At 32.1% G+C, this 24,290-nt stretch overlaps 3 protein-coding genes across 3 annotated transcripts; all 3 read left to right on the top strand.

Annotated features, from left to right (window-relative positions):
* Positions 1-5,358: 5,358 nt before the first annotated feature.
* LOC103493260 (cellulose synthase-like protein G3) lies at positions 5,359-9,460 on the top strand (the record flags this gene model as incomplete). The annotated part of the gene is given in 7 exon segments (XM_051088121.1): positions 5,359-5,469; positions 7,095-7,244; positions 7,437-7,562; positions 7,687-8,127; positions 8,240-8,590; positions 8,765-9,043; positions 9,045-9,460. Coding segments are annotated over 7 exon segments (1,728 nt in total), but the record flags the coding sequence as incomplete, so codon positions are not given.
* A 1,287-nt stretch (positions 9,461-10,747) lies between these two features.
* On the top strand, positions 10,748-15,403 carry LOC103493071 (cellulose synthase-like protein G3). The gene is made up of 6 exons (XM_008453696.3): positions 10,748-11,573; positions 13,159-13,305; positions 13,450-13,575; positions 13,663-14,106; positions 14,256-14,603; positions 14,761-15,403. The coding sequence occupies exons 1-6, from the start codon at positions 10,968-10,970 to the stop codon at positions 15,307-15,309; spliced, it is 2,220 nt and encodes a 739-aa protein (XP_008451918.2). The 5' UTR covers positions 10,748-10,967; the 3' UTR covers positions 15,310-15,403.
* A 3,620-nt stretch (positions 15,404-19,023) lies between these two features.
* LOC103493072 (cellulose synthase-like protein G3) lies at positions 19,024-23,592 on the top strand. Its single transcript, XM_051087107.1, is given in 8 exon segments — positions 19,024-19,711; positions 21,150-21,279; positions 21,282-21,319; positions 21,511-21,567; positions 21,569-21,604; positions 21,706-22,149; positions 22,234-22,581; positions 22,954-23,592. Coding segments are annotated over 8 exon segments (2,211 nt in total). The 5' UTR covers positions 19,024-19,102; the 3' UTR covers positions 23,503-23,592.
* Positions 23,593-24,290: the final 698 nt, after the last annotated feature.

The following is a 24,290-nucleotide window of genomic DNA, read 5'->3' as shown; positions in this document are numbered from 1 at the left end:
CATCTACGGGGCCTCTTACAGCTGTTGCTGTCACTGAGCAAGTAAAGAAGGACCAAGTGATTGATCCTGAAAAATATGCAAAGGATAACAAGACCGTTCGAGGACACCTGTTAAACCATATGTCTGACCCGATGTTTGACCTCTTCGTAGTCCAAAAATCTGCCAAGGACATCTGGAGCACCCTGGAATCACGGTATGGAGGAGATGATGCTGGACGGAAAAAATATGTAGTTGGAAAATGGCTACAATTCCAGATGACTGACGACAAACCAGTCGTGGAATAAATACATGAGTACGAGGACTTGGTGGCAAACGTCTTGTCTGAAGGCATGAAGATGTGCGAAATACTTCAAGCAAATGTCCTGTTGGAAAAATTTCCTCCATCCTGGAATGACTACCGTAATCATCTCAAGCACAAGAAGAAGGATCTAAAGCTCCAGGAACTCATCAGTCATATGCGCACGGAAGAAGCCAACAGACTGAAAGATAAGTTAGCCTCCCAAAATTTAAATTCAGTTAATGAACTTAGTCGAATCATCCTTTGTGAACAGAGACAGAACGAAGCAGGAAAAAGGATATAAAGGGAAAAACTCAGAGAAGAGACAATTCAAGACTACTGGGGGACAAATTAAGAAGAAAAAGTTGGTCTGCTACGTGTGCGGAAAGGAAGGGCACAAATCATACCAATGCAACTAGAGGAAAGGGAGGCCAAGTCAGAAACCAACACCTCAAGCCAATCTAGCAGAGCAAGACAGTGAGATCATAGCAGCCATAGTAGAAGCCAATCTGATAGAAAACAAGCCGGACTGGATTCTCGACACTGGAGCCTCGAGACACTTCTGCACCAATCGTGAACTACTCCATGACTACGAAGACACTGCTGATGGAGAATGCGTGTTCATGGGAAACTCAGCCACTGTAGGAGTAATCGGGAAAGGGAAGGTTATTTTAAAGCTAACTTCCGGCAAAACTTTATCTTTAAGTAATGTTCTATATGTCCCTTCCCTACGTAGGAACCTGGTGTCTGGGAGTCTGTTGAATCGGGCTGGGCTTAAAATTGTGCTAGAAGGTGACAAAGTTGTCCTCACAAAAAATGGAGATTTTGTCGGTAAGGGGTATCTGTCTAATGGTCTATTTGTGCTAAACACGATTTCTATGAATGCAAATGCTTCCAGTTCTGCTTACTTGATTGAATCTGCAAACTTATGGCATGGTAGACTAGGACATGTGAACTTTGCATCAATTAGAAAACTTAAAGACTTGAGACTCATTAATACCTCTGAGACGCATGAAACTGGTAAATGTCCTGTTTGCATAGAAAGTAAATTCCATAAGAAGCCCTTCAAACCAGTTGAATATAGAATTACTGAGCTGTTAGAATTAATTCACTCAAATCTAGCAGACTTTAGAACCACTGCTAGTAGAGGTGGTAAAAACTACTATGTATCCTTTGTTGATGATTACTCTAGATTCAATAAGATATACCTGATAAAAACAAAAAATGAAGCTGTCAGTATGTTCGTAAAATTCAAGGCAGAATCTGAGAATCAGTTAGGAAAAAGGATAAAAAGATTAAGATCAGATAGAGGTGGTGAGTATTCCGATAAAACTCTTAAAGAATTTTGTGAATCAAATGGTATCATCCATGAATTTACTGCTCCCTACTCACCACAACAAAATGGCATAGCAGAACGAAAAAATAGAACTCTTAAAGAAATGATGAATGCCATGTTATTAAGCTCCGGTCTATCTGATAATATGTGGGGGGGAAGCCGTGTTGTCTGCATGTTTTATTCTTAACAGGATTCCCTACAAAAGGCTAGACAAAACTCCATACGAACTCTGGAAAGGACATGCACCAAATCTTTCCTACCTAAAGGTCTGGGGATGCTTGCCTAAGGTACCATTTCCTGCATTGAAGAAAACTACGGTAGGACCTAAAACCTTTGACTGCATTTTTATCGGGTATGCTCAAAATAGTGCTGCATATAGGTTTATGTGTTTAAATGACAAATCTATAAACGAATCTAGAGATGCAGAATTCTTTGAGCATGTTTTTCCGTTAAAACAATCGTTGTATGCTCCTAGCCTATCTAACAGAATGCATGATCCTGAAATCGTTAGTGAAACACCTGTTTCTGAAACTGTTGATACTCCAAACCTAAGTTGTGAATTAGAAGCTAGGAGAAGTAAAAGACAAAGAATTGAGAAAAGTTTCGGTCCAGATTTCCTAAGCACCTTCATAGTGGAAATGCGTGATGAAATTGACTGTAACTTCACAAACTTGTACTTAATAGATGAGGATCCTAAAACTTACCAAGAAGCGCTAAACTCTGTAGATTCAAGTATGTGGAAAGAGGCCATTAAAAGTGAATTGGACTCACTGGTCATGAATCATACATGGGAACTGGTGGATCTTCCTATGGGAAACAAGCCAATTAGATGTAAGTGGATCTTTAAAAGGAAAACAAAACCAAATGGATTAATAGAAAGATACAAGGCTAGATTAGTGGTAGTAGGATATACCCAAAAACAAGGTGTTGACTATTTCGACACCTATTCCCCTGTAACTAAGATAACCACAATTAGGGCCTTGATTGCTTTGGCCGCAATACATAATCTTCTTATTCATCAAATGGACGTAAAAACAGCCTTTTTAAATGGTGACTTAGAAGAAGAAATTTATATGACACAACCAGAAGGCTTTAAAATCTCTGGGCAAGAAAACAAAGTGTGTAAACTGAGAAAGTCCCTATACGGTCTCAAGCAAGCTCCCAAACAGTGGTACGAAAAATTTAACAATACGTTGATAACCAATGGATTTAAAATAAATTCCTCTGACACATGTGTTTATTCAAAGATGGTTGGAGCTGATTGCATATTAATATGTCTATACGTTGACGACATGTTAATCTTTGGAACAAACATGGAGTTAATAACTGACACTAAGTTTTTCCTCTCATCACACTTTGAAATGAAAGACCTGGGAGAAGCAGACGTAATTCTAGGTGTTAAAATCAGGAAAAACAAAACCAGTTTGTCTCTATGTCAATCTCATTACGTAGAGAAAATACTAAAGAAGTTTGGCTCCTTTGATGTTTCTCCTGTGAGAACTCCCTTTGACGCTAGTAAACATCTTAAGAAGAATAAAGGAGATAGTGTGTCTCAACCAGAATATGCAAAGATCATAGGCAGTGTGATGTATTTAATGAACTGCACTAGACCAGATATTGCATATGCTGTCAGTAGATTGAGTAGATATACACACAATCCTAATAGATACCACTGGGATGTAAGTTGAGATATCTTAAAGGAACGATAGATTACTGTCTACACTTCAACAAATTTCCTGCCGCATTAGAAGGATATTGTGATGCAAACTGGGTCACAGACAATGATGAGGTTAACTCCACTAGTGGGTATGTATTTTTACTCGGAGGTGGAGCTATATCTTGGAAGTCTACAAAACAGACTTGTATAGCCAGATCCACAATGGAATCCGAGTTCATAGCACTAGAGTTGGCAGGAGAGGAGGCTGAGTGGATAAAAAATCTACTAGGAGATGTACCATTGTGGGGGACATCTGTACCGGTGTCCATATAGTGTGATTCGCAAGCCGCGATATGTACTGCCAAGAACAGTGTTTATAATGGTAAAAGTAGACACATACGTCTTAGGCATGCAGTAGTAAAACAACTGCTAAAGGAAGGAACCATCTCCTTGGAATTTGTTCGATCTGAGAAGAACTTGGCTGATCCTTTAACCAAAGGACTAACAAGGAAAATGGTATTAGATTCCTCTGTGAACATGGGCCTGAAGCCCTTCGGAGATCCATAGCACTTGATAAATGGGTGGTCTATTGCGATAGACTTGATGGTCCATAGCCCCTTATTGGGTGGTCTGTTGCGATAGACTTGATGGTCCATAGCCCATCGTGTGGACAGTCCTTAAATGGACTAGATGGATAATCCAAAACCTGTGAGTTCATAATCAATATGGACAATGAAGTCTCCATAGCTCTTTTGAGTGGTTTGACTTGACAAACTTGATGGAGCATATAACGTGACAGTGAAGGTGGGGCCGCCTTCTATGAAAGAGTTTAAAGGTCTCTTTCTAGAGCTCTCACGACGACCCGAGGTTCGGTCTATGTGCATGGCCAAAAGGCACAAGTTTATGTTGCAGAAACAAAGGCTTTTCCCTAGAGATAAAGCGTGTCGTAAGGGTCTCAACCAAGTGTTACAAGGAGTTCAAGATATAATTCACTCCCTCTAACCAAGGTTGTTGCCTTACTTCACTACGCATCAATTCAAATCTTCGGATATTGGTGCCTAAGCTTAATATCTCCTCTATGCTCAGAACACATCTCATTCTTTTCACTTACCCGAAAACTTTTGCTATAGTAGTCATTTGTGGGGGATTATTGGAAATGACTTATTGGGCTTGGCCCAAATAGCAAAACCATCAAGTTTGTCCCACATGGATAAATCTGAAGTAGGATGAGGAAATATAAACTCCTATCTTTCAAGAGGACTACAAACCAAGTTTAGTGGTGATAGCATAACCCTGTCCCACACGCGCGTCGCCGCCGTCCGTCCGGTCGGACGGGCGGGCTCGGGCAACCGCGCTTGCGCGAAAGATGGGAATATAATTTTATTTTTTATTCTTTGGCAGCTAAGGGACACGTGTAACCTTTTTAGACAGTCAAGGCATTCACGTACGTGGCGTACTTTTAGGCGGTTCAAACATACGTACGTGAAACGTGTCCAACGTTCCCTCTGCCAGACTTTTGCGAAGTTCACTCTCGTCCCCTTCTTCTCGTTAAAGACTCTCTCCATGCACTTCCTCCCTCACCCCTCTATAAATTGGAGAGCACTCATTCATCAAAACACACAATTTACTTCAATCTTCTCTTCCTCTCTTCCTCTCATTCGTCCTGTGTTCTGAGCCCTTATAAGCCCTTTGTTTCTATTCCCTGTACTTACGAGTCCACGTTCGTACCATGGAAGCTGTGTTAACCTTGAGGAGCAAACGACATAACGATTAGCACCACGGTCAGCCGAAATTGCTTTCAGGGCAGTGGTTCGTCACGACACAGCAATAATTCTGATCGACCTTACCTTCTAACAATCTGAAAGCAATTATGTCGATCAAGACTTCCAACAAAATCCTACCGGACCTGTCTAAACTTGAGCCACTCGACGGAACAAACTACCGCCGTTGGTCCCAAAAGTTGCTGATCTTCTTTGAGCAACTAGAAGTCGATTATGTCCTCACTACAGATCTCCCGACATCTGACCCCCAAACTACCATGTCAACATCCTTCTAACAATTTTATGCCACGTGTCCTTCTAACAATTTTCTGCCACGTGGCTACCGTTTTGTAGGAGAAATGACGTTGGAGATAGAAATCCCGATGCCTTCTTTGCTTCTTCTAATCACGATTCGTATTCTAAGAGAGAAGAGATTAAGGTATTCTTACCTATTTTTATTTTCTGAAAATTTATTCTAAAGGTTGATAAAACTAATCAAAACATTTAGAAGAGTTATCGAATAGACCAAAATTTGACAAAATATAACAAAATTTCAAATTTATAAACGATAAATATTGATAGATACTGATATTATAAATATTTTAATTTATTTTGCTATTTTGAAAATGTCATTTTTTCTTATATATTTAAAAAATTATCAAAAATAATAAATTTAACAAAATATTTACTATAAAATTTGAGATTATATCGATAATAAACACTAAAAGATTGATATGTTTTTATCTAGTTATTATCTTAAATTTTGGTATAGTAAATATTTTAACTTATTTTATTTTACTATTTTTTTAGGATGGTTGAAACATTTATAAATATAATAAAAGGACTATTAACACTAATAATGTATCACAATTATTGTTTAAATTACAATTGAGTTAAAAGAAAAAACAAATTGAGTATGTTGTATGCAAACAAAATCTTTGAAGGCTTTTCAATTCAATTTCGGCTATTAGGCACACGTTTTAAGGAAATCATTTAGTTGGATTATCATTGTAAAAATATAAATAAATAAATAATTTACTAGATAAATATAGAATAAATTTATTGTTGTAAAGAATGCTAAAGTGATGATTTGGAGATGAGTATATATCATCTAACGTAGGTTGAATACAGAAGCTAGTGTCACCTCTTTAAAGTGGACAAAAATGGAAGAATTTTGTTTTATTATTTCTTTTGATAATAACTCCAAAGGAACAAATTATAGCAACAGCAAATAATGATTATTTAGAAACAAAACTCTTCCTCCAGCTAAAATAATTATCAATATGATTCAATGAAATTTTAAATACGGGTAAGTTGATAAATTTTAATCAAGGAGTTTAAATTTTTTTTATAAATTATAATTAAATAAGTTGTAAAATAATTAAATAAGATTAATAGTGTATTTCAATTACATTTCAAGTGTTTAATTCAAAAATAAGTTTTTCTAAAAATATTTTTTTTATAAGTAAATCTAAACTACCTTAATTTAAAAAATATAGAAACTAAATTATGGCTACGTGGATTTACATACTTAAAAGTATTTCATTGAAGTTGGTGAATATGAGAAGATGCAATAAAATAGTTGATCTCAATCTCCTCGGCCTAAAGCCAAAAAGATAAGAGTATGGTGTAGCACACCAAACTGTTGACCATGTATGCACAAGACAAAATTTTTCCATAAATTTGAATATTATCTCAAATAGGGAGAGGGAAGAAATTTGGCTACTAAATTACTGATAAATCACAAACCAAAAAGAAAAAGAAAACCCAACTTTGATATTTAATAAATTGAAAGAGCGACCAAAACACATTATTTTGTCACTAAAAAAAATTGACAATGTGAATGTCTTTTACCCGTAAACGAAACATAAAATGTTTTTGTATCTATATATAAAACTACTTAGTATTATCATCAAATAGTTAGTTAGATCATACTGTTTTTCTCCTTTCATTTTTGTTCGGTTTGAAGCTTTTGTTGAAAGGATTTGTGGTAGTTTTTAATTTTTTGAATTTCTTTTTATATTAAGTTGTGTTGAGTTTGTATTGATTTTTTTTTTTTTTCAGATAATGTATGATAAAATGAAAATGAGAGTAGAAACTACATATGAAAAATGGAAGATTGGAGATGAATATTTGAATGGAGAAGAAGAGTGTATGGCTTTTAATCAATGGACCAAATCCTTTACTCCTCAAAATCATCCCACTGTTATTAAGGTATTATTACTTAATTAATTTCTATCCAAATTCCTATTTTCTTCTCCTAATTAAGTTTCTATAGAAATACATGAATTTGTAAATTTTCAATTAATTTTAACAAAAAAAGAATTTTGTATAATAACTTATTATTTTCACACACAATACTAAATATTTAAAATAGGATTTCATGGTAATTTGTGGGTGAGGTAGGTACTATTGGATAGTAGTAAAAATAAAGACATTTGTGGAGAGGCATTGCCGAATCTCATATATGTTTCAAGGCAAAAAAGTGTAACTTCTCATCACCATTTCAAGACCGGTGCTCTTAATGTTCTGGTAATTAACCATTAAACTCTCATTCACTTTGTTTTACATCAATGTTATAATGTTTCTTCTTCTTCTTCTTCTTTTTTTTTTCTCTCCTTAACTATCCTTATTATTATTGTTTTTATTGAAATAGCTTCGGGTATCAGCTATAATGACCAATGCACCAGTTATTCTCACTTTGGATTGTGACACATATTCCAATGATCCTCAAACAGCAACTCGTGCCTTGTGCTATTTCTTGGATCCAAAACTTGGGAACGACTTAGGTTATGTTCAGTTCCCTCAACGGTTTTGTGGAGTTAGCAAAAACGATATCTATTGTGGAGAGTTAAAACATTTATTTATAATAAATTCATCTGGCATGGATGGATTATTAGGCCCGAATTACGTTGGTATAGGGTGTTTCTTTGCTCGGCGGGCATTCTTTGGAGTTCCATCATCACTTGAGTTACCCGAACTCTCCAAACTTAGTCCAAATCATGTTGTTGAAAGGCACATTAAATCTCAAGAGGTCTTGGACTTGGCCCACTTAGTTGCGAGTTGTGATTACGAGAATAATACTAAATGGGGGTTTTAAGGTATATTTGGTTGTTTAAAATTCAAATAATGCATTTAATTATGTCTACTTATATCAAATCCTAATGCAATGACTTCACTGTTTAAACTTTTTATCTCGTTTGTGTTGGCAGTTGGGGTTTAGATATGGATCTTTGGTGGAGGACTATTTTACGGGGTATTGTTTACAATGTGAGGGGTGGAAGAGTTTGTTTTGCAATCCAAAAAGGGCAGCTTTTTATGGTGATGTGCCGATAACACTACTTAGCGTGGTGAATCAAATGAAAAGATGGAGTGTTGGTCTTTTGGAAGTCACTTTCTCAAAATACAACCCAATCACATATGGTGTAAGGTCCATGGGTCTTTTAATGGGTCTTTCTTATGCCCATTATGCATTTTGGCCATTTTGGTCTATTCCGGTTACCGTTTACGCATTCCTCCCTCAGCTGGCTCTCATTAGTGCCACTCAAATCTTCCCAAAGGTTAAATATTAGTACTTGCAAATTTTCTATAATTTAAAGAGTAAAAATATATATAGTAAAATATCATTGGAGAATATCTCTATGATGAAAGTCACCATTTGTATATGCGTGAATCGATCAAACAGTGAAGCCAATAATTATAAAGTGGATGATTATACCCTTTTCTTTTTGTAGGTTTGGGATGCATGGTTTGTAGTATATATATTGTTGTTTCTTGGAGCTTATGGGGAAGACCTTGTAGAGTTCATCCTTTTCGGAGGAACATTCCAAAGATGGTGGAATGATCAAAGAATGTGGATGATAAGATCTGGATCTAGTTTATTATTTGGATGCATAGAGTTTACATTGAAGTCTCTTGGGATTAATTCCAATTTTGGTTTTAACATCACGGGCAAAGCAATGGATGAAGAACAAAGCAAGAGGTATAAGAAAGAGTTGTTCGAGTTTGGAGTTTTCTCACCCATTGTTCGTTCCCATTACCACCGCAGCCATCGTCAACTTGGCTAGTTTCATCTGTGGGCTGATTGAAATTTGGAAATCAGGCGGGGCATGGGAGCATTTGTTTGCTCAAATGTTGGTGGCTGGATTTGGTGTGGTGAATTGTTGGCCAGTTTATGAAGCCATGGCTTTGAGGAATGATGGAGGGAAGTTGCCACCTAAACTCACTTTCTTCTGTTTTTCTCTTGCTTTACTTCTTTGCTCTTTTGCTGCTTTCTTTCGCTAGACAAAATGCTTTCAGTTGAAAATGTTGTCTAGTCAATGATTAGAATGATTTATCATAAAATTAGATTTTTGTTTTTTCTTTTGTAATGTTTAATTCTCTAAGATATGTAGACGTTTTTTTTTTATCTAATTTATATTTGAGATTAATGTTTTCTGCGTATAGTTAGATCAGAAAATATCTATGTAGTTAGTTCGGATATGAGACGTTTAACGTATTTAGTTCAATTTTGAAATGTGTTTTATGTATTTATTTAAAAAGACACTTATCTTTTTACATTCACATTCTTGGACCATTGGATCTAGTATCATATTATATACATCATGAAGATGTAAATGAGTTAAATGCAAATTTAATATCATGTTATATACTAATTTTCGATTAATTATTTTTTAACATGAGTGATACTATATAATACTCTATATTAAACCACAGATTCACCCAAAAACTTAAGTTAATGGTACCATTACGTATCATTAACACTCAACAAGAGAATATTAATATTTTGATCTACAATATTTATAATGTCGAGCAATACCAATAAATTTTTAATTTTCAGAATTTTGTTATTATAAATATTTTCAATAATTTTGCTATTAACAATAATTTTTCAAAATTTTGCATAAGGAATGAACAAGTGACCAAAGGGGTATAAGCTACCTTCAATTTCATGAATCTATAAACAACAAAAGATGACATTGTATTATGTGCTTCTATCAACAAAATTATATTGGAAACCTTACTAACATTAATTATATATATATATATATATAAAAACACGTTAGCAAATTTTAAATTAACTAAAATTGTCGAAAATCTTACTAAAATAAATTATTTCATAATTATTGGATCAACATAAATTAATGTAATTTTTTACTAGAGTGGTATTGGAATTGATGAGACTTTATTGGTAGAAGCCAAAAGTTAAATTTACAATCCTAGAATTGACCAGACGTGAAAGAGACTAAAATGAGTCCATCTACAAACTTTTCTACACCATCTATTACCTAGACATGAAAGTATAATTTAAGAATTACTTGACATCCACGAAATAAATTGCTAATTAAATTAGGATGGGGAGTCATTTGAAAACGGTGTTAGAAATTTTGCCATTGCTCACATGCACTACACCAAAACAAAACAAAATAGAACAAGAGAGGACCACTTGAATACTGAATAACGAAAAGAAACAAACAATTTATATTAACAAATACAGCAATGGTTTTGTCCATTTCTGAATTTTTTACAACTTCTCTATGGCAAAAGAAAAAAGAAAAATCTATGGAATAGATAAATATTAGTGACTAAAAAGAAATAGAAATATTTGTTGGTTTGAGATTAGTTGGAAAAAAATATGAATCCTTGAATTTTTATTTAATTTTGAGAGTCAAATTTGATGAGAACCACATGGGGCAGAAGGAGGGATAATGGGTACAACGACCAATGAAGAGATATTATGTCGTTTATGAGAATACAATTTTCTAGGAAAAGAAATATATATTTCGATTTGAATTTGAGAAGACAACGCTACTTGCTTTAGATTAGAGAGAAAAAAACAGAACAAAGTGGAATTTAGAAATAGAAGAAATCTCATTTCCTATAAAAGGTGAGGACTTGGAACTTCGCATCAGCAGAGGAGAAACACTTAATGTAATAATGGAGGATATTAAATCACACGCCGCCGCCGGGGGCTTGCAACTAAACTCCCAACACATACCTTCACTCGCCACCACCTTTAACCGCCTCTTCGCACCCATTTACGCCGGCGGTCTTTTGGCTTTATTTTACTACCACGTTACTTCACTTCTTAATTCCACTTCTTTGGGTTCCTTCTTCATCTCTGTTTCTCTCTTCATCTCCGACGTCGTTTTGGCCTTCATGTGGGCCACTGCTCAATCCTTCCGGATGAATCCGGTCCGTCGCCGTGAGTTTCCGGCAAATTTGAAAAAGTTGCTGAAAAAGGACTCTGATTTTCCGGCGATGGATGTGTTTATTTGCACGGCGGATCCATACAAAGAGCCTCCGATGAACGTCGTCAACACGGCCTTGTCGGTCATGACGTACGATTACCCGACAAGTAAGATATCCGTCTATGTTTCCGATGACGGTGGGTCAGCCATGACGCTGTTTGCTTTTATGGAGGCGGCTAGGTTTGCTGCCACGTGGTTGCCGTTTTGTAGGAAAAACGACGACGTAGACAGAAATCCTGATGCCTTCTTTACTTCTAACCACGGTTCGAACTCTGAAACCGAAGAGATTAAGGTATTGTTACCTTTTTATTTATTTATTATTATTTTTAGTTCGAAGGCCTCATTTTCACGAAGAAAGAATTAAGTTTTTTCGATTCTATTTTGGTCTTTTTGTTTGTTTCGAAATATTAAGGACATGATTGGTAGAGAATCTTAGAATCTGAAAAGATAAATTTAAAAATAATATTATATTTTATGTTTTTAGATTTGTGTTCGATGAAAAATTTAAAAATTGTATTCTAAATTTTAATAAATATTTAGATATGTTTATATTATATACTTATCGATGATAAAACTAATTTTACTGATTTAATTTATAGTAAGTTATTATTAATTTATTTGTCAATATAATCTATATTTAAAAAATTGATTACATTGCAATTTTAGTTTCTATCATAAGGAGAAAGTTAGAGTTTAGTTTGTATTTTGATAAAACCTCGTATGTATACTTCTTATGATTTGACCATCTTTATAAATAGTTTTCATAAGTGAGATTATTTTTTATGATTTTATCAATTTAAAAGGATTAAATCCTAGTTATAAACTATAGAAACAAAATTATATCCTTTTAAACGTTGGAAGCAAATTTGTAATTTAACATAAAAATTTATATAAGATGATTATTTAATATTATATAACTTATAATATACTAAATAACACATATTAGATTAAAAAATAATTAAATTTACAACGTGACATATTGTATTTTTATTCACTTAATCTTATTTTGGATAAGAGATAAAATAGTGAAGAGTGAGGAGTTATGAAATCTTAGAAAGTTATGAATTCTTGATATTATAGTCTACGAGTTGATAAGATATAAGTTGATCGGATATTGTCCGTATTTGCAAAGATTTTAATATAAAATTTGGAGGAAAAAATTTAACAAAATTGAACACTACAAAGACTAAAATGGGAGAATTTCGTTCCATTTTAGACATCAAGAAAGAAAAAAAAAACATCTTCATTGTTATTTTAAATTTTCAAAGGATTGTCAAATATTAAATTTTGTACTTTCAAATTGGTTCCAAGTAGTTATAAATTTTAGTCAGTAATAATTTAATAGTTACCAATATTTATCGATTTAATTTCTTCATTATTGTGAAAAATACGATTAAAGATTCAATGGACATTCAAATACTTATAAGTTGATAAATTATAAAAGCAAGTCACTAAATTATGTTCCATACATATTCGAAAGTATAATGAATGAAATTATTTCCAACCAAGGTGGTTCGTTGAATTGACAAATCAATGATTCCCAAACCCACAAATTTCTAATACAATACAAACTACAAAATGAGAGGGTCCATTATTGTTTTAAACCAAAAAAATAAAATAAAATATGAGAGGACCAAATTTGACATTAATAATTGCCTAATGAGAAACACACATTTTTTGTTGTCACCATATATAGAACACTTATTATTTCATATTATTAATAATCGACATACTACCTCATAATTTAAGTTTGTGTACTTTTATTCATAATAAGCAAAACATAGAACTCTTCGTATCCTAGTATCTTGTATTAATTAAGGTGGTTTTTCATTTTAGAATTTCGTCTTTTTTAAATTGTGTTGAGTTTTGTTTTTTAGATGATGTATGAGAAAATGAGAATGAAAGTAGAAAATATTTGTGAGAAAGGAATGGTTGAAGATGAATTGTTAAATGGAGAAGAACGTATGACTTTCGATCAATGGACCATATCTTTTACTCCTCAAAATCATCCCACTGTTATTAAGGTATTATTACTTATTTCTACTTATGATTTTTGTAATTTTTCATTTAATTTTTTTTTTTAAAAAAAACCTATACAACTTATTATTTTCTAAGCACAATTCTAAATAATTTAAAATTGGATTTTTGTGGCAATTTGTGTGAGGTAGGTATTATTGGAGAGCACAAAGAACAAAGATATTAGTGGAGAAGCATTGCCAAATCTCATCTATGTTTCAAGGGAAAAAAGTGTAACTTCTCATCACAATTTCAAGACGGGTGCTCTTAATACTTTGGTAACGTACTAACCATTAAACTCATTTACTTTGTTTGTTTTTAAGATCTATTTTATAACATGTTTTCTTTTGTTTCTGTTGAAATAGCTTCGGGTATCGGCTACCATGACCAATGCACCAATTATTCTCACTTTGGATTGTGATACATATTCTAATGACCCTCAAACACCAACTCGTGCCTTATGTTATTTCTTGGATCCGAAGCTTGAGAAAAACTTAGGTTATATTCAATTCCCTCAACGGTTCCGTGGAGTTAGCAAACATGATATATATAGCGGAGAATTAAAGCACTTATTCGTAATAAATCCAGTTGGTATGGATGGATCGTTAGGCCCAAATTATGTTGGTGCAGGGTGTTTCTTTGTTAGACGAGCATTCTTTGGAGGCCCATACTCACTTGAGGCACCTGAACTCTTCGAACTTGGTCCAAATCATGTTGTTGAAATGTCCATTCAATCTCAAGAGGTCTTGAACTTAGCCTACTTAGTTGCAAGCTGTGATTATGAGAATAATACAAAATGGGGTTTTAAGGTATGGTGGTTAAAATTCAAATGATGATGTATAATGATCTACTCTTATCAATTTTTTATGCTTTTATTGTTTAAAAATATGTCCAATTTAATATATATATTTTTTCTCGGTCACTATTGAAATTTCTATATATATTGTTGTGTTGGCAGTTGGGGTTTAAATATGGGTCTTTAGTGGAGGATTATTTTACAGGGTATCGTTTGCTATCCGAGGGGTGGAGGAGTTTATTTTGCAATCCCAAAAGGGCAGCTTTTTATGGTGATGTGCCCATAACCCTTCTTAGTGTGCTGAATCAAACCAAAAGATGGTGTATTGGCCTTCTGGAAGTCAGCTTCTCAAAGTACAACCCAATCACATATGGTGTAAAGTCCATTGGCCTTCTCATGGGTCTTTCTTATGCCCATTATGCATCTTGGCCCTTTTGGTCCATTCCTGTCATTGTTTACTCCTTCCTACCTCAGTTAGCTCTCATTAGTGGCACTCAGATCTTCCCCAAGGTTAATTTTTAATACCTTCAAGTTTTCTATAAATTTAGAATACAATATTATATCAAAACATCACATGAAAATTTCTCTGTAATCAAAATCATCTCCCTATTTATGCGTCACTCAACTAATGAAAACATTTGTTATTATATGGATATTCTTTTTGCAGGTTTGGGATGCATGGTTTGTAGTATACATATTGTTGTTCCTTGGAGCTTATGGTCAGGACCTTGTAGAGTTCATCTATGTTGGAGGAACATTCAAAAAATGGTGGAATGATCAAAGAATGTGGATGATAAGATCTGTATCTAGTTTCTTGTTTGGATGCATAGAGTTAACGTTGAAGTCTCTTGGGATTAATCCCAATTTTGGTTTCAATGTCACCAGCAAAGCAATGGATGAAGAACAAAACAAGAGGTACAAGCAAGAGTTGTTCGAGTTCGGGGTTTTCTCGCCAATGTTCGTTCCCATTACCACTGCAGCCATCGTGAACTTGGCCAGTTTCGCCGGTGGACTGATCAAAATTTGGAAATCGGACGGGGCATGGGAACATTTGTTTCCTCAGATGTTGGTGACTGGATTCGGTGTGGTGAATTGTTTGCCAGTTTATGGAGCCATGACTTTGAGGAATGACGAAGGGAAGTTGCCACCTGAACTCACTTTCTTCTCTGTCTCTCTTGCTTTACTTCTTTGCTCTTTTGCTACTTTTTTCCTTTAGATAAATGTTTTCTGTTGGAAATGTTGTTTGGTCAATAATTGGAATGACTCAACATAAAATTAAATGGGAAAATGTGTGTTAGGTATTTAATTCAGATATGAAGCATTTTTAACTTTTGTCGTTTTAAATACTTGACAGTTTTTGAAAAATATCAAGAAATTGGTGATTTAAAAAATAAAGCATCAATAATTTTTATGAGAAGGCGGAGACCAATTTTCAAAAACTTATTCATGCTAAGGTCTTTCTTGATGTTTAAAAAACGTCAAGTAGTATCATCTTTTCTTTGACATTTTGCAAAACATCAATAATTTTTATGAAAAAGCAAAGGTGGCAAATTTTTAGAAAAAATTCCAAGTTGGGGCCTTTCTTGACATTTAAAAATATCAAGTGATATGTACTTTGCTCGACGATTTAAATATGTTAAGTAGTATCTAATTTTTCCTTAATGTTTTGCGAACGTCAAGAAGTTATATGAAAAAGGCAAAGTGGACGAATTTTCGAAAAAAATTTCACGTTGAGGCTTTAATTTTTTGACGTTTAAACAATGTTAATTGGTATAAACTTTTTCTTGACGTTTTAAAAACATCAAATAATATCTAGTTTAAAATTATTGGAGTAGATACTACTTTTTCTTCTAACAAACAACCAAAATTAAATATTTAAAATCGTTGGACTAAAATTGGATAATACCAAATTGTTACGATATGAACTAAAATTAAATGTTTAAAATTATTGGACTAAAACTGAATCATTCGACTACAATGAAATTTGAAAGAAAAAAAAAGAAACACTAAACCCTAATTAACCCCTTTTTTCTTCAACGTTTTCACGTCTCCACCTATTGTCCTCCCTCCAGCCTTCTACGGCGAGCAGAACCACCAGCTAAAGAGCAACGACGAGAACTGAGCAGAAGTGTGACAGCGAGAACAACACCAGCAACGGGTGGCATTTGGATTGTGGGTCTTTTGCACGGTTTTCAAACATTTGCTTGGAAATAACTTATAACGAGACATCTTTATTTCCCATAGACAAGTTTTTTATTCCTTTCCAAAACAGTGGATTTTCTCTCTACCTCTTTCTTATTTTATATATAATTTTATTTGAATTACAATTAATTAATTAATATAAAATTTTTATTTCTATAAATCAAATATAAACTATTAAAATATTTACATAATTAGTGAACAGTATATTAAATATATTTAATTAGTAAACTAAGACTAATTAAATTTAGTTAGTACAGAAATTCATTTTTCAACTATAATAATGGATTAACTCTTTCTTTTTATGGAAAATTGTTAAAAGTAGATTATTTGACAAAATGTTTTACGTTTTATAGGAAAATGAAACGTAAAACATTTTGTCTTTTTGAGTAGTTTTATCTTATAACTTATAAATAGTTTATCAAAATTTTCTATTTTTGAAAAACTTCTTACTTTATTTTTTTTAATAATCACACAAATTATATATTGAGATTAGTTTTAATTTATATTACTTCTTTCAATAAAAACATATAATATTTATAGAACATTTTTTAGTATTCTTTATTAATATACCATACTCCTATCTCATTTATTGTTTTGTAGTATTCTTATGTTATTTGTTAAAATTGAAATTACTAATTATTACTTAATTAATTATATATAAACATGATTAAGTATTAGATTATAATTATTATTGCGTTTATTAAATGTATTAATGAGTTTATTTTAAGGGAATTATTATGGATAGCAAAATATTGAAACTATTTACGAAAAAAAGAATAAAAAAACTTAAATAGGTTTTAGAGAATTTAATAGATTTTGTTATATTTTGTAAATAGTTTTAATATTTTGTTATGTTTGAAAATATTAAGATTAATTCTTTTAAAAAATAATTATTAATTACTCAATTTTCAAGCATTTATAGTTAAAATTATTGTTGATTTCAAATTAATTAATTTTTATCAATATGTTATTTAATTAATCAATCTATTAAATCTATATAAGACTTTTTTTTTTTGCTTAATTTCATAAATTAAATTCAAACATAATTTTTGTCCGTAAAATTCCAATTATATTTCTCTTCTAGTGTACAACGGATTTAGAAGCTCATTCGGTCAATCAAGATGCGAGAAGAAAGCAAAAGGAGGCGTTATACAATAGGGTAGCACATAATGGTTGATGCTTTAGCCCAAAAAGACAATATTCTTCATCTCATTTTTCAGAATTTATTCCTTCTTCGTCGTCTCTCATCTTCGACGTTATCTTTTTCATAAAGACAATATTCTTTTTCTTATTCTTTTTCATTGTATCGTATCCTTCTTCTTTTTCCTTCTTATATTCTTTTTACATTATCAAGTATTGTACCAAGATTGTTATGATTTGGTACAAAATCGTTTAGACTGGATATAAAACCGTTTTTCGTGAATGTGACTGATTAAAGATGGGGTGTTTTTGTTATTTCTTGTTGTGTGAGCTTGCAGACTTTTTCCTTTTTCAAAATTGTTCTATACAGTATAAATATTTTCGCATTTTGTTCTTTTTTTTTTTTTTAAAGAAACCCTTATTATATTGTATAAAAATGTAAGAGATTATTATATTGTATTAAAAGGTAAGAGAATATTTATATTGTATTAAAAAATAAGAGATTATTATACTGTATTAAAAAGTAAGAGAAAAATAATGAAGAAAATAATGAAGATATAATAAATAATAATATTCTTATTGTGAATTAAGTTTATTTTTACCGGCAAACCAAAACATTTAATAATTAAAAATAATTCAAACGTTGCTTACTAAAGATATTAAGGATGAAATTTATAATTGGGGTGAAGACATAATTAATTGTAATTAAAAAAAATTATATATACGCGGTAACAAAGTAGTAATTAAATTAGTAATTATTATATGAGTGGAAATCTTTTTTATCTTATTTTATTTTGGTCTTTAAACTTTTAAAAATGTCTGTTTTAGTTCTTGAATTTTTAAAAAGAGTATATTTTAAAACCTTTATAAAAAGAATAATTAGGTTATGTTGGTTATCCTGCAGTTATGATAACCTCTGTAGTTTGGAGGGGTTTGTAGGATGCGAAGATTTTAAAGTATTTTGTTGTTAACAATTCTAGCCACTAGTTAGTAAATGTGTTGATTATGTATTTTTGTTGTCATAAAATATCTATAAAATAAATTTAAAAAATCGGTTTGTCAATTTAAGTAATAGATTGGATATATAGCTTAATCCTCCAAATATATAAAATCAGATGACTATTTTGTTAAATAATTAATAAAATCTAAAGATAAAGACTAAAATAAGTTGTTTTTAAAAGTTTGGAGACTATAGCTAAAACACTCGTTTTTAAATTGTTTAAAAACTAAAATAGAAAAGGATACAAAGAGTTAAAACAACGGAAATTCAAATATAAACAAATTATTGTGGAAGATAAAATTGTTGATTTCAACGTATACGGAACCATCCTAAAATGGACAAGACGTATTGTTAACCACACGAGTAATAAAATGGTGCAAAGGAAATTATTGGAAAGTATATATACAACTATATTAAATTTTGCCTAAGAAAGAGAAAAACAAAGATATATATATTTGGATACCAATTGATATAAACAAAATAAAATAATAGGACCAAATTAAATTAAATTAAATTAAATTAAATTCTATTAAATTAAAATAAAATTGATCAAAATGAAAACATCATATAATACTAATTAACAAGTTTGAGCTTAAAAGTAAAAGTTTGGTTCATATTCTCAAATTCTCTTCTGCACTTCCTATCCTATCTATCATCTCCAATAATAATGGAGGACATGAGAGCACGCGCCGCCGCCAAGGGCTTCCCTCTAAACTCTCAACACATATCTCCACGAGCCACCACCTTTAACCGCTTCTTTGCTGCCCTTTACGCCTGCGGTCTTTTGGCTTTGTTTTACTACCACATTTCTTCACTTCTCAATTCCACTTCTTTCGCTTCCTTCTTCCTCTCTGTTTCTCTCTTCATCTCCGACGCCCTTTTGGCCTTTATGTGGGCCAATTCTCAAGCCTTTCGGATGAATCCACTCCGGCGCCGTGAATTTCCGGCCAACTTGAAACAGATACTGAAAACGGACTCGGATTTTCCAGCGCTGGATGTGTTTATTTGCACGGCGGATCCGCATAAAGAGCCGCCGATGAACGCCGTCAATACGGCCTTATCGGTAATGGCATACGATTACCCGACAAGTAAGATCTCCGTCTATGCGTCGGATGACGGTGGCTCCGCCATGACGCTGTTTGCTTTTATGGAGGCGGCGAGGTTTGCTGCCACGTGGCTGCCGTTTTGTAGGAAAAACGACGTCATAGATAGGAATCCAGATGCCTTCTTTACTTCCAACAACCACGATTGGAACTCCGAGATCGAAGAGATTAAGGTGTGAAAATTCGTATTTATTTATTTATAGTCCCATTAAGGAACAAATTTTAATTTTTTTTTTCCTAAAATCCAATAATGTTGAAGCACATGAATCATCCATGATTTTTGTTTTTGCTTGTTCATTCTTTGTGTTTTTGTTATGGCAACCTATTAGTTCAGTCCATTAATCTTATTTATCAATTATTATGGTCTATTATTGTAAAGTCCATTGTGAGTTTTTAGAATCTTTTTGTTACACCGATATTTAGTGTGGGTGTGTTCAGAATAAGTGTTTTTCATCCCTGCATTCTTACTATATATTTGAGCAGTAAAAAACATCAACGAAAGTCAGAGTTTTCCCTCATTCGTAATAATCTTTCATGAATTTTAGGAAACAGAGATTTATTTGATAATCATTTCTTATTTCTTGTTTATTATGTTATTTTTCATAACATTTTTGCTTATTTTTAATTTAAATATAATTTAATTATGTAAAAAATAAAAAATATATATAAAAATAATTATAGAACATTAGCATTATCAAATATATACATAAATCCTTTTGCAAAATTAATAACAAATTATTAATCAAATGTCGTTAAATTTTGATTTGAAATATTATTTCTCATACAATTCATTTATCTTAAATGGTGTTGATTCTAATTCAACTCAGTTTTATAATGTCTTGAAACGTATTAAAGGTAGCTAAAATGAATATTTTAGTAAAAAAATTTATATAAGGTAAAATTCTAACTAATTTAGAAGGAAGTAAAAAGTAATAAATTTAAATTTAAAATAATATAAACATGTCTATTCCAAAATTGAAAATTGAAATTTTTTGTAAATATTTAAATCAACATATTAAATATTTAAATTTGAATGATGAAAATAATATATAAATTTAAAATTAAATTAAAGATGTAAATATGAAAAAAAAAACTAAATGTAGTTAAATAGAAAAGAAAAATTAAAATTAAATATGAAATTTGAAAATCAAATAATACATATAAATATGAAAAATATTTATATAAAAAAAATATATTAAACATATATGAAAAATTAACAAAAGAAGAAAAAAAATAATACAAAATCATTAATGTTGGGAATCGAACCTTAAAACATGTCTACACTACCAATGAACCAATGGGGAACTATGAGAAAAAAGAAATAGAATCAAATAAAATATAAAGAACTGCAAAACTACTTTCCAGAGTTTCTCAAATTTTGCTCAAAATTTGCCCAATTTTGAGAAAAGTTCCTTAATGTCTAATTGATAATGGCACACCTAATGCCTACAAAATCACTTTTCTTATTATCATGCAACATTAATCGTCATATATTACCTTTCACTTTAAATTCATGTGTGCTTTCACTTGTACAAATAAAACATAAAAATATATATGTATATATACTTTTTTAAGATAGGTTGAGTATTCGGGTTGTATTGAATTTTTCAGATAATGTATGAGGAAATGATAATAAAAGTAGAAAATATTTGTGAAAAAGGGATTGTTGAAGATGAATTGTTGAATGCAAAAGAAGAGCGCATGACTTTCAATCAATGGAGGACCGAATCCTTTACTCCTAACATCATCCCACTGTTATTCAGGTATTATTACTTTCATTTGTATTCAAACATATATTTTTATTTTCTCATTAAGTTCTTATTAAAATATATGAAAAGTTGATCTTCGTTTAAAATAAAATAAAATAAAATCTTATATACAACCCATTATCTTTATCCCACACAATCCTAAAGGAATCAAAATAGGATTTGATGGTAAATTTTGCGTGAGAATAGGTGCTATTGGAGGGCAGTAAAACAAAGACATTAGGGGTGAGGCATTACCAAATCTCATCTATGTTTCAAGACAAAAAAAATGTAACTTCTCATGGTGCTCTTAACACTCTGGTAATCAACTTTAATAATAACTTTTTTTACCTTATCTGTTTTAAAATCAAACTTTATAATTTTTTTTTCATTTTTCTCCTCCTTTGTTTTTATTGAAATAGCTTCGAGTATCTGCTATAATGACCAATGCACCAGTTATTCTAACTTTGGATTGTGACACGTATTCCAATGATCCTCAAACACCAGTTCGTGCTTTGTGCTATTTCTTGGATCCAAAACTTGGAAATAACTTAGGTTATGTTCAGTTTCCTCAACGGTTCCGTGGAGTTAGCAAAAATGATATTTATTGTGCAGAGTTAGAGCACGTATATATAATAAATCCATCTGGCATGGATGGATTTTTAGGCCCGTGTTACGTTGGTACAGGGTGTTTCTTTGTTCGAAGGGGATTCTTTGGAGGTCCATCATCACTTGAGTTACCCGAACTCTCCAAACTTAGTCCAAATCATGTTGTCGAAAGGCACATCAAATCTCAAGAGGTTTTGGACTTGGCCCATTTAGTTGCAAATTGTGATTATGAGAATAATACTGAATGGGGTTGTAAGGTATGGTCGTTAAAAATCAAATTAATTTACAATTGGTGGTTCTTTTCCAACCATTATTTAAAATTTTATGTCGTTGTTTAACAGTTGGGGTTTAAATATGGGTCATTCGTGGAGGACTATTTCACAGGATATTGTATGCAATCTAAGGGATGGAGGAGTGTATTCTGCAACCCAAAAAGGGTTGCTTTTTATGGTGATGTGCCGATCAACCTTCTTGACGGGTTGAATCAAATCAAAAGATGGAGTACTGGGTTTTTGGAAGTCGCTTTCTCAAAGTACAACCCAATCACATATGGAGTAAGATCCATGGGGCTTCTCATGGGGCTTTGTTACGCCTTTTTTGCATTTTGGCCCGCTTGGTCCATTTCGGTTACTGTCTACGCCTTCCTCCCTCAGGTGGCTCTCATCAATGGCATTCAAATCTTCCCACAGGTTATATTTTAATACTTGTCTCAGTCTTGCTCCTATTTATTTTATAATCATTTAACTTCTAAACACTACTACTTTGCTGGTATAATTTTCTTTTCCTGTTTGTTGTCCACATATATTTGAAATCCATACGTACGCACGTAATGTAGACAAAAAGAGAAGGTTCTTAAAACATTTTTTAAATATTATTGAATTTCGACAAAGAATTCATATGTTATATCGAAAAAATAGGGAGCTGTTGTAAACAAAATTTTCTCAAGAGTCAAAATGGCTATTAAATAAGACATCAAGTAGAAATATAGAGTAAAATATCACTAGAAAATATCCCAAGTTGACTAGTGAACACATAAATTTTAATATTGAGAACTTTTGCAGGTTTGGGATGCATGGTTTGTAGTATACATATTGTTGTTCCTTGGAGCTTATGGTCAGGACCTTGTAGAGTTCATCCATGTTGGAGGAACATTCAAAAAATGGTGGAATGACCAAAGAATGTGGATGATAAGATCTGAATCTAGTTTACTGTTTGGATGCATAGAGTTCACATTGAAGTCTCTTGGGATTAATCCCAATTTTGGTTTCAACCTCACCAGCAAAGCGATGAACGAAAAACAAATCAAGAGGTACAAGCAAGAGTTGTTCGAGTTTGGAGTTTTCTCGCCAATGTTCGTTCCCATAACCACTGCTGCCATCGTCAACTTAGCCAGTTTCGTCGGCGGGTTGATCGGAATTTGGAAATCAGGCAGGGCGTGGGAACATTTGTTTCTTCAAATGTTGGTGGCTGGATTTGGTGTGGTGAATTGTTGGCCAATTTATGAAGCCATGGCTTTAAGGAATGATGAAGGGAAGTTGCCACCCAAACTTACTTTCTTTTCCATCTCTCTTGCTTTACTTATTTGTTATTTTGCTACTCTTTTTCTCTAGAAAGATACTTTCGGTTTGAGAATGTCTTACTCAATAATTGGAATACTTATCATAAAATTAAATGAAAACATATTTAACTTAGATCTAAAATGTTTCGTAGTTGAAATGTTTTATATATTTAATTCAAAAGATACACTACTCATCTCATCTTTCTATACTATTAGATCATCAAAATTGATATCACATTAAATTATCAATTGACATACAAGTTTGTTCATTGCTTAATTATATCTTTGAGTATACTTTTAGTTATTTTAAATGTTTGGTAAATAGAGTTTTTTTTCTTCAATTTAATTAATTCTTACCTTCAGATTAATTTCAGGGGTCTTTTAAGAAATATAACAAAGTGACAAAATATTGATAGAACCATCTTGAAAACGAAAAAAGCTCACAGGCCCATAATAAAAAATACCAAAAATTTCCTGTCAACAATACGCCTAATATATTTGGTATAATCGTTTAGATTTGGCCATTGTTGGTACACGATCTTTAGATTTGATCGTTTAGATTTTGATAGCCAAATATATTAGGCGTATTGGTACACGATCTAGACGATTATTTTTTTCAAGATTATTTGGTACACAATTGTTTAGATTTGATCTTTAAAATTTAGGTCCAAATTTAAACAAATTTTTTCAAGATTTTTTTGCTATACAATCGTTTAAATTTGGCTACACTACAAAAAATCGAGGTTTTCCCAAGGCAAAAAAAAAAAAAAAAGCTTCGGCAGAAAAACGTCGAAAAATATGTATTAAGATTTTGATGGGGGTGAGAATTGAAATTTTGAA

Source organism: Cucumis melo, chromosome 7 (assembly GCF_025177605.1).
Source record: "Cucumis melo cultivar AY chromosome 7, USDA_Cmelo_AY_1.0, whole genome shotgun sequence".
NCBI lineage: Eukaryota > Viridiplantae > Streptophyta > Magnoliopsida > Cucurbitales > Cucurbitaceae > Cucumis > Cucumis melo.
Note: the sequence above shows the minus strand (reverse complement) of the source record. Positions and strands in the feature narration are given on the sequence as shown.

Excerpts from the sequence above, each read along its gene's own strand:
- LOC103493071 (XM_008453696.3), top strand. The coding sequence starts at position 10,968 with ATGGAGGATATTAAATCACACGCCGCCGCCGGGGGCTTGCAACTAAAC. Across the intron at positions 11,574-13,158 it reads CTGAAACCGAAGAGATTAAG|ATGATGTATGAGAAAATGAG; the intron begins GTATTGTTACCT and ends TTTGTTTTTTAG. Across the intron at positions 13,306-13,449 it reads ATCATCCCACTGTTATTAAG|GTATTATTGGAGAGCACAAA; the intron begins GTATTATTACTT and ends TGTGTGAGGTAG.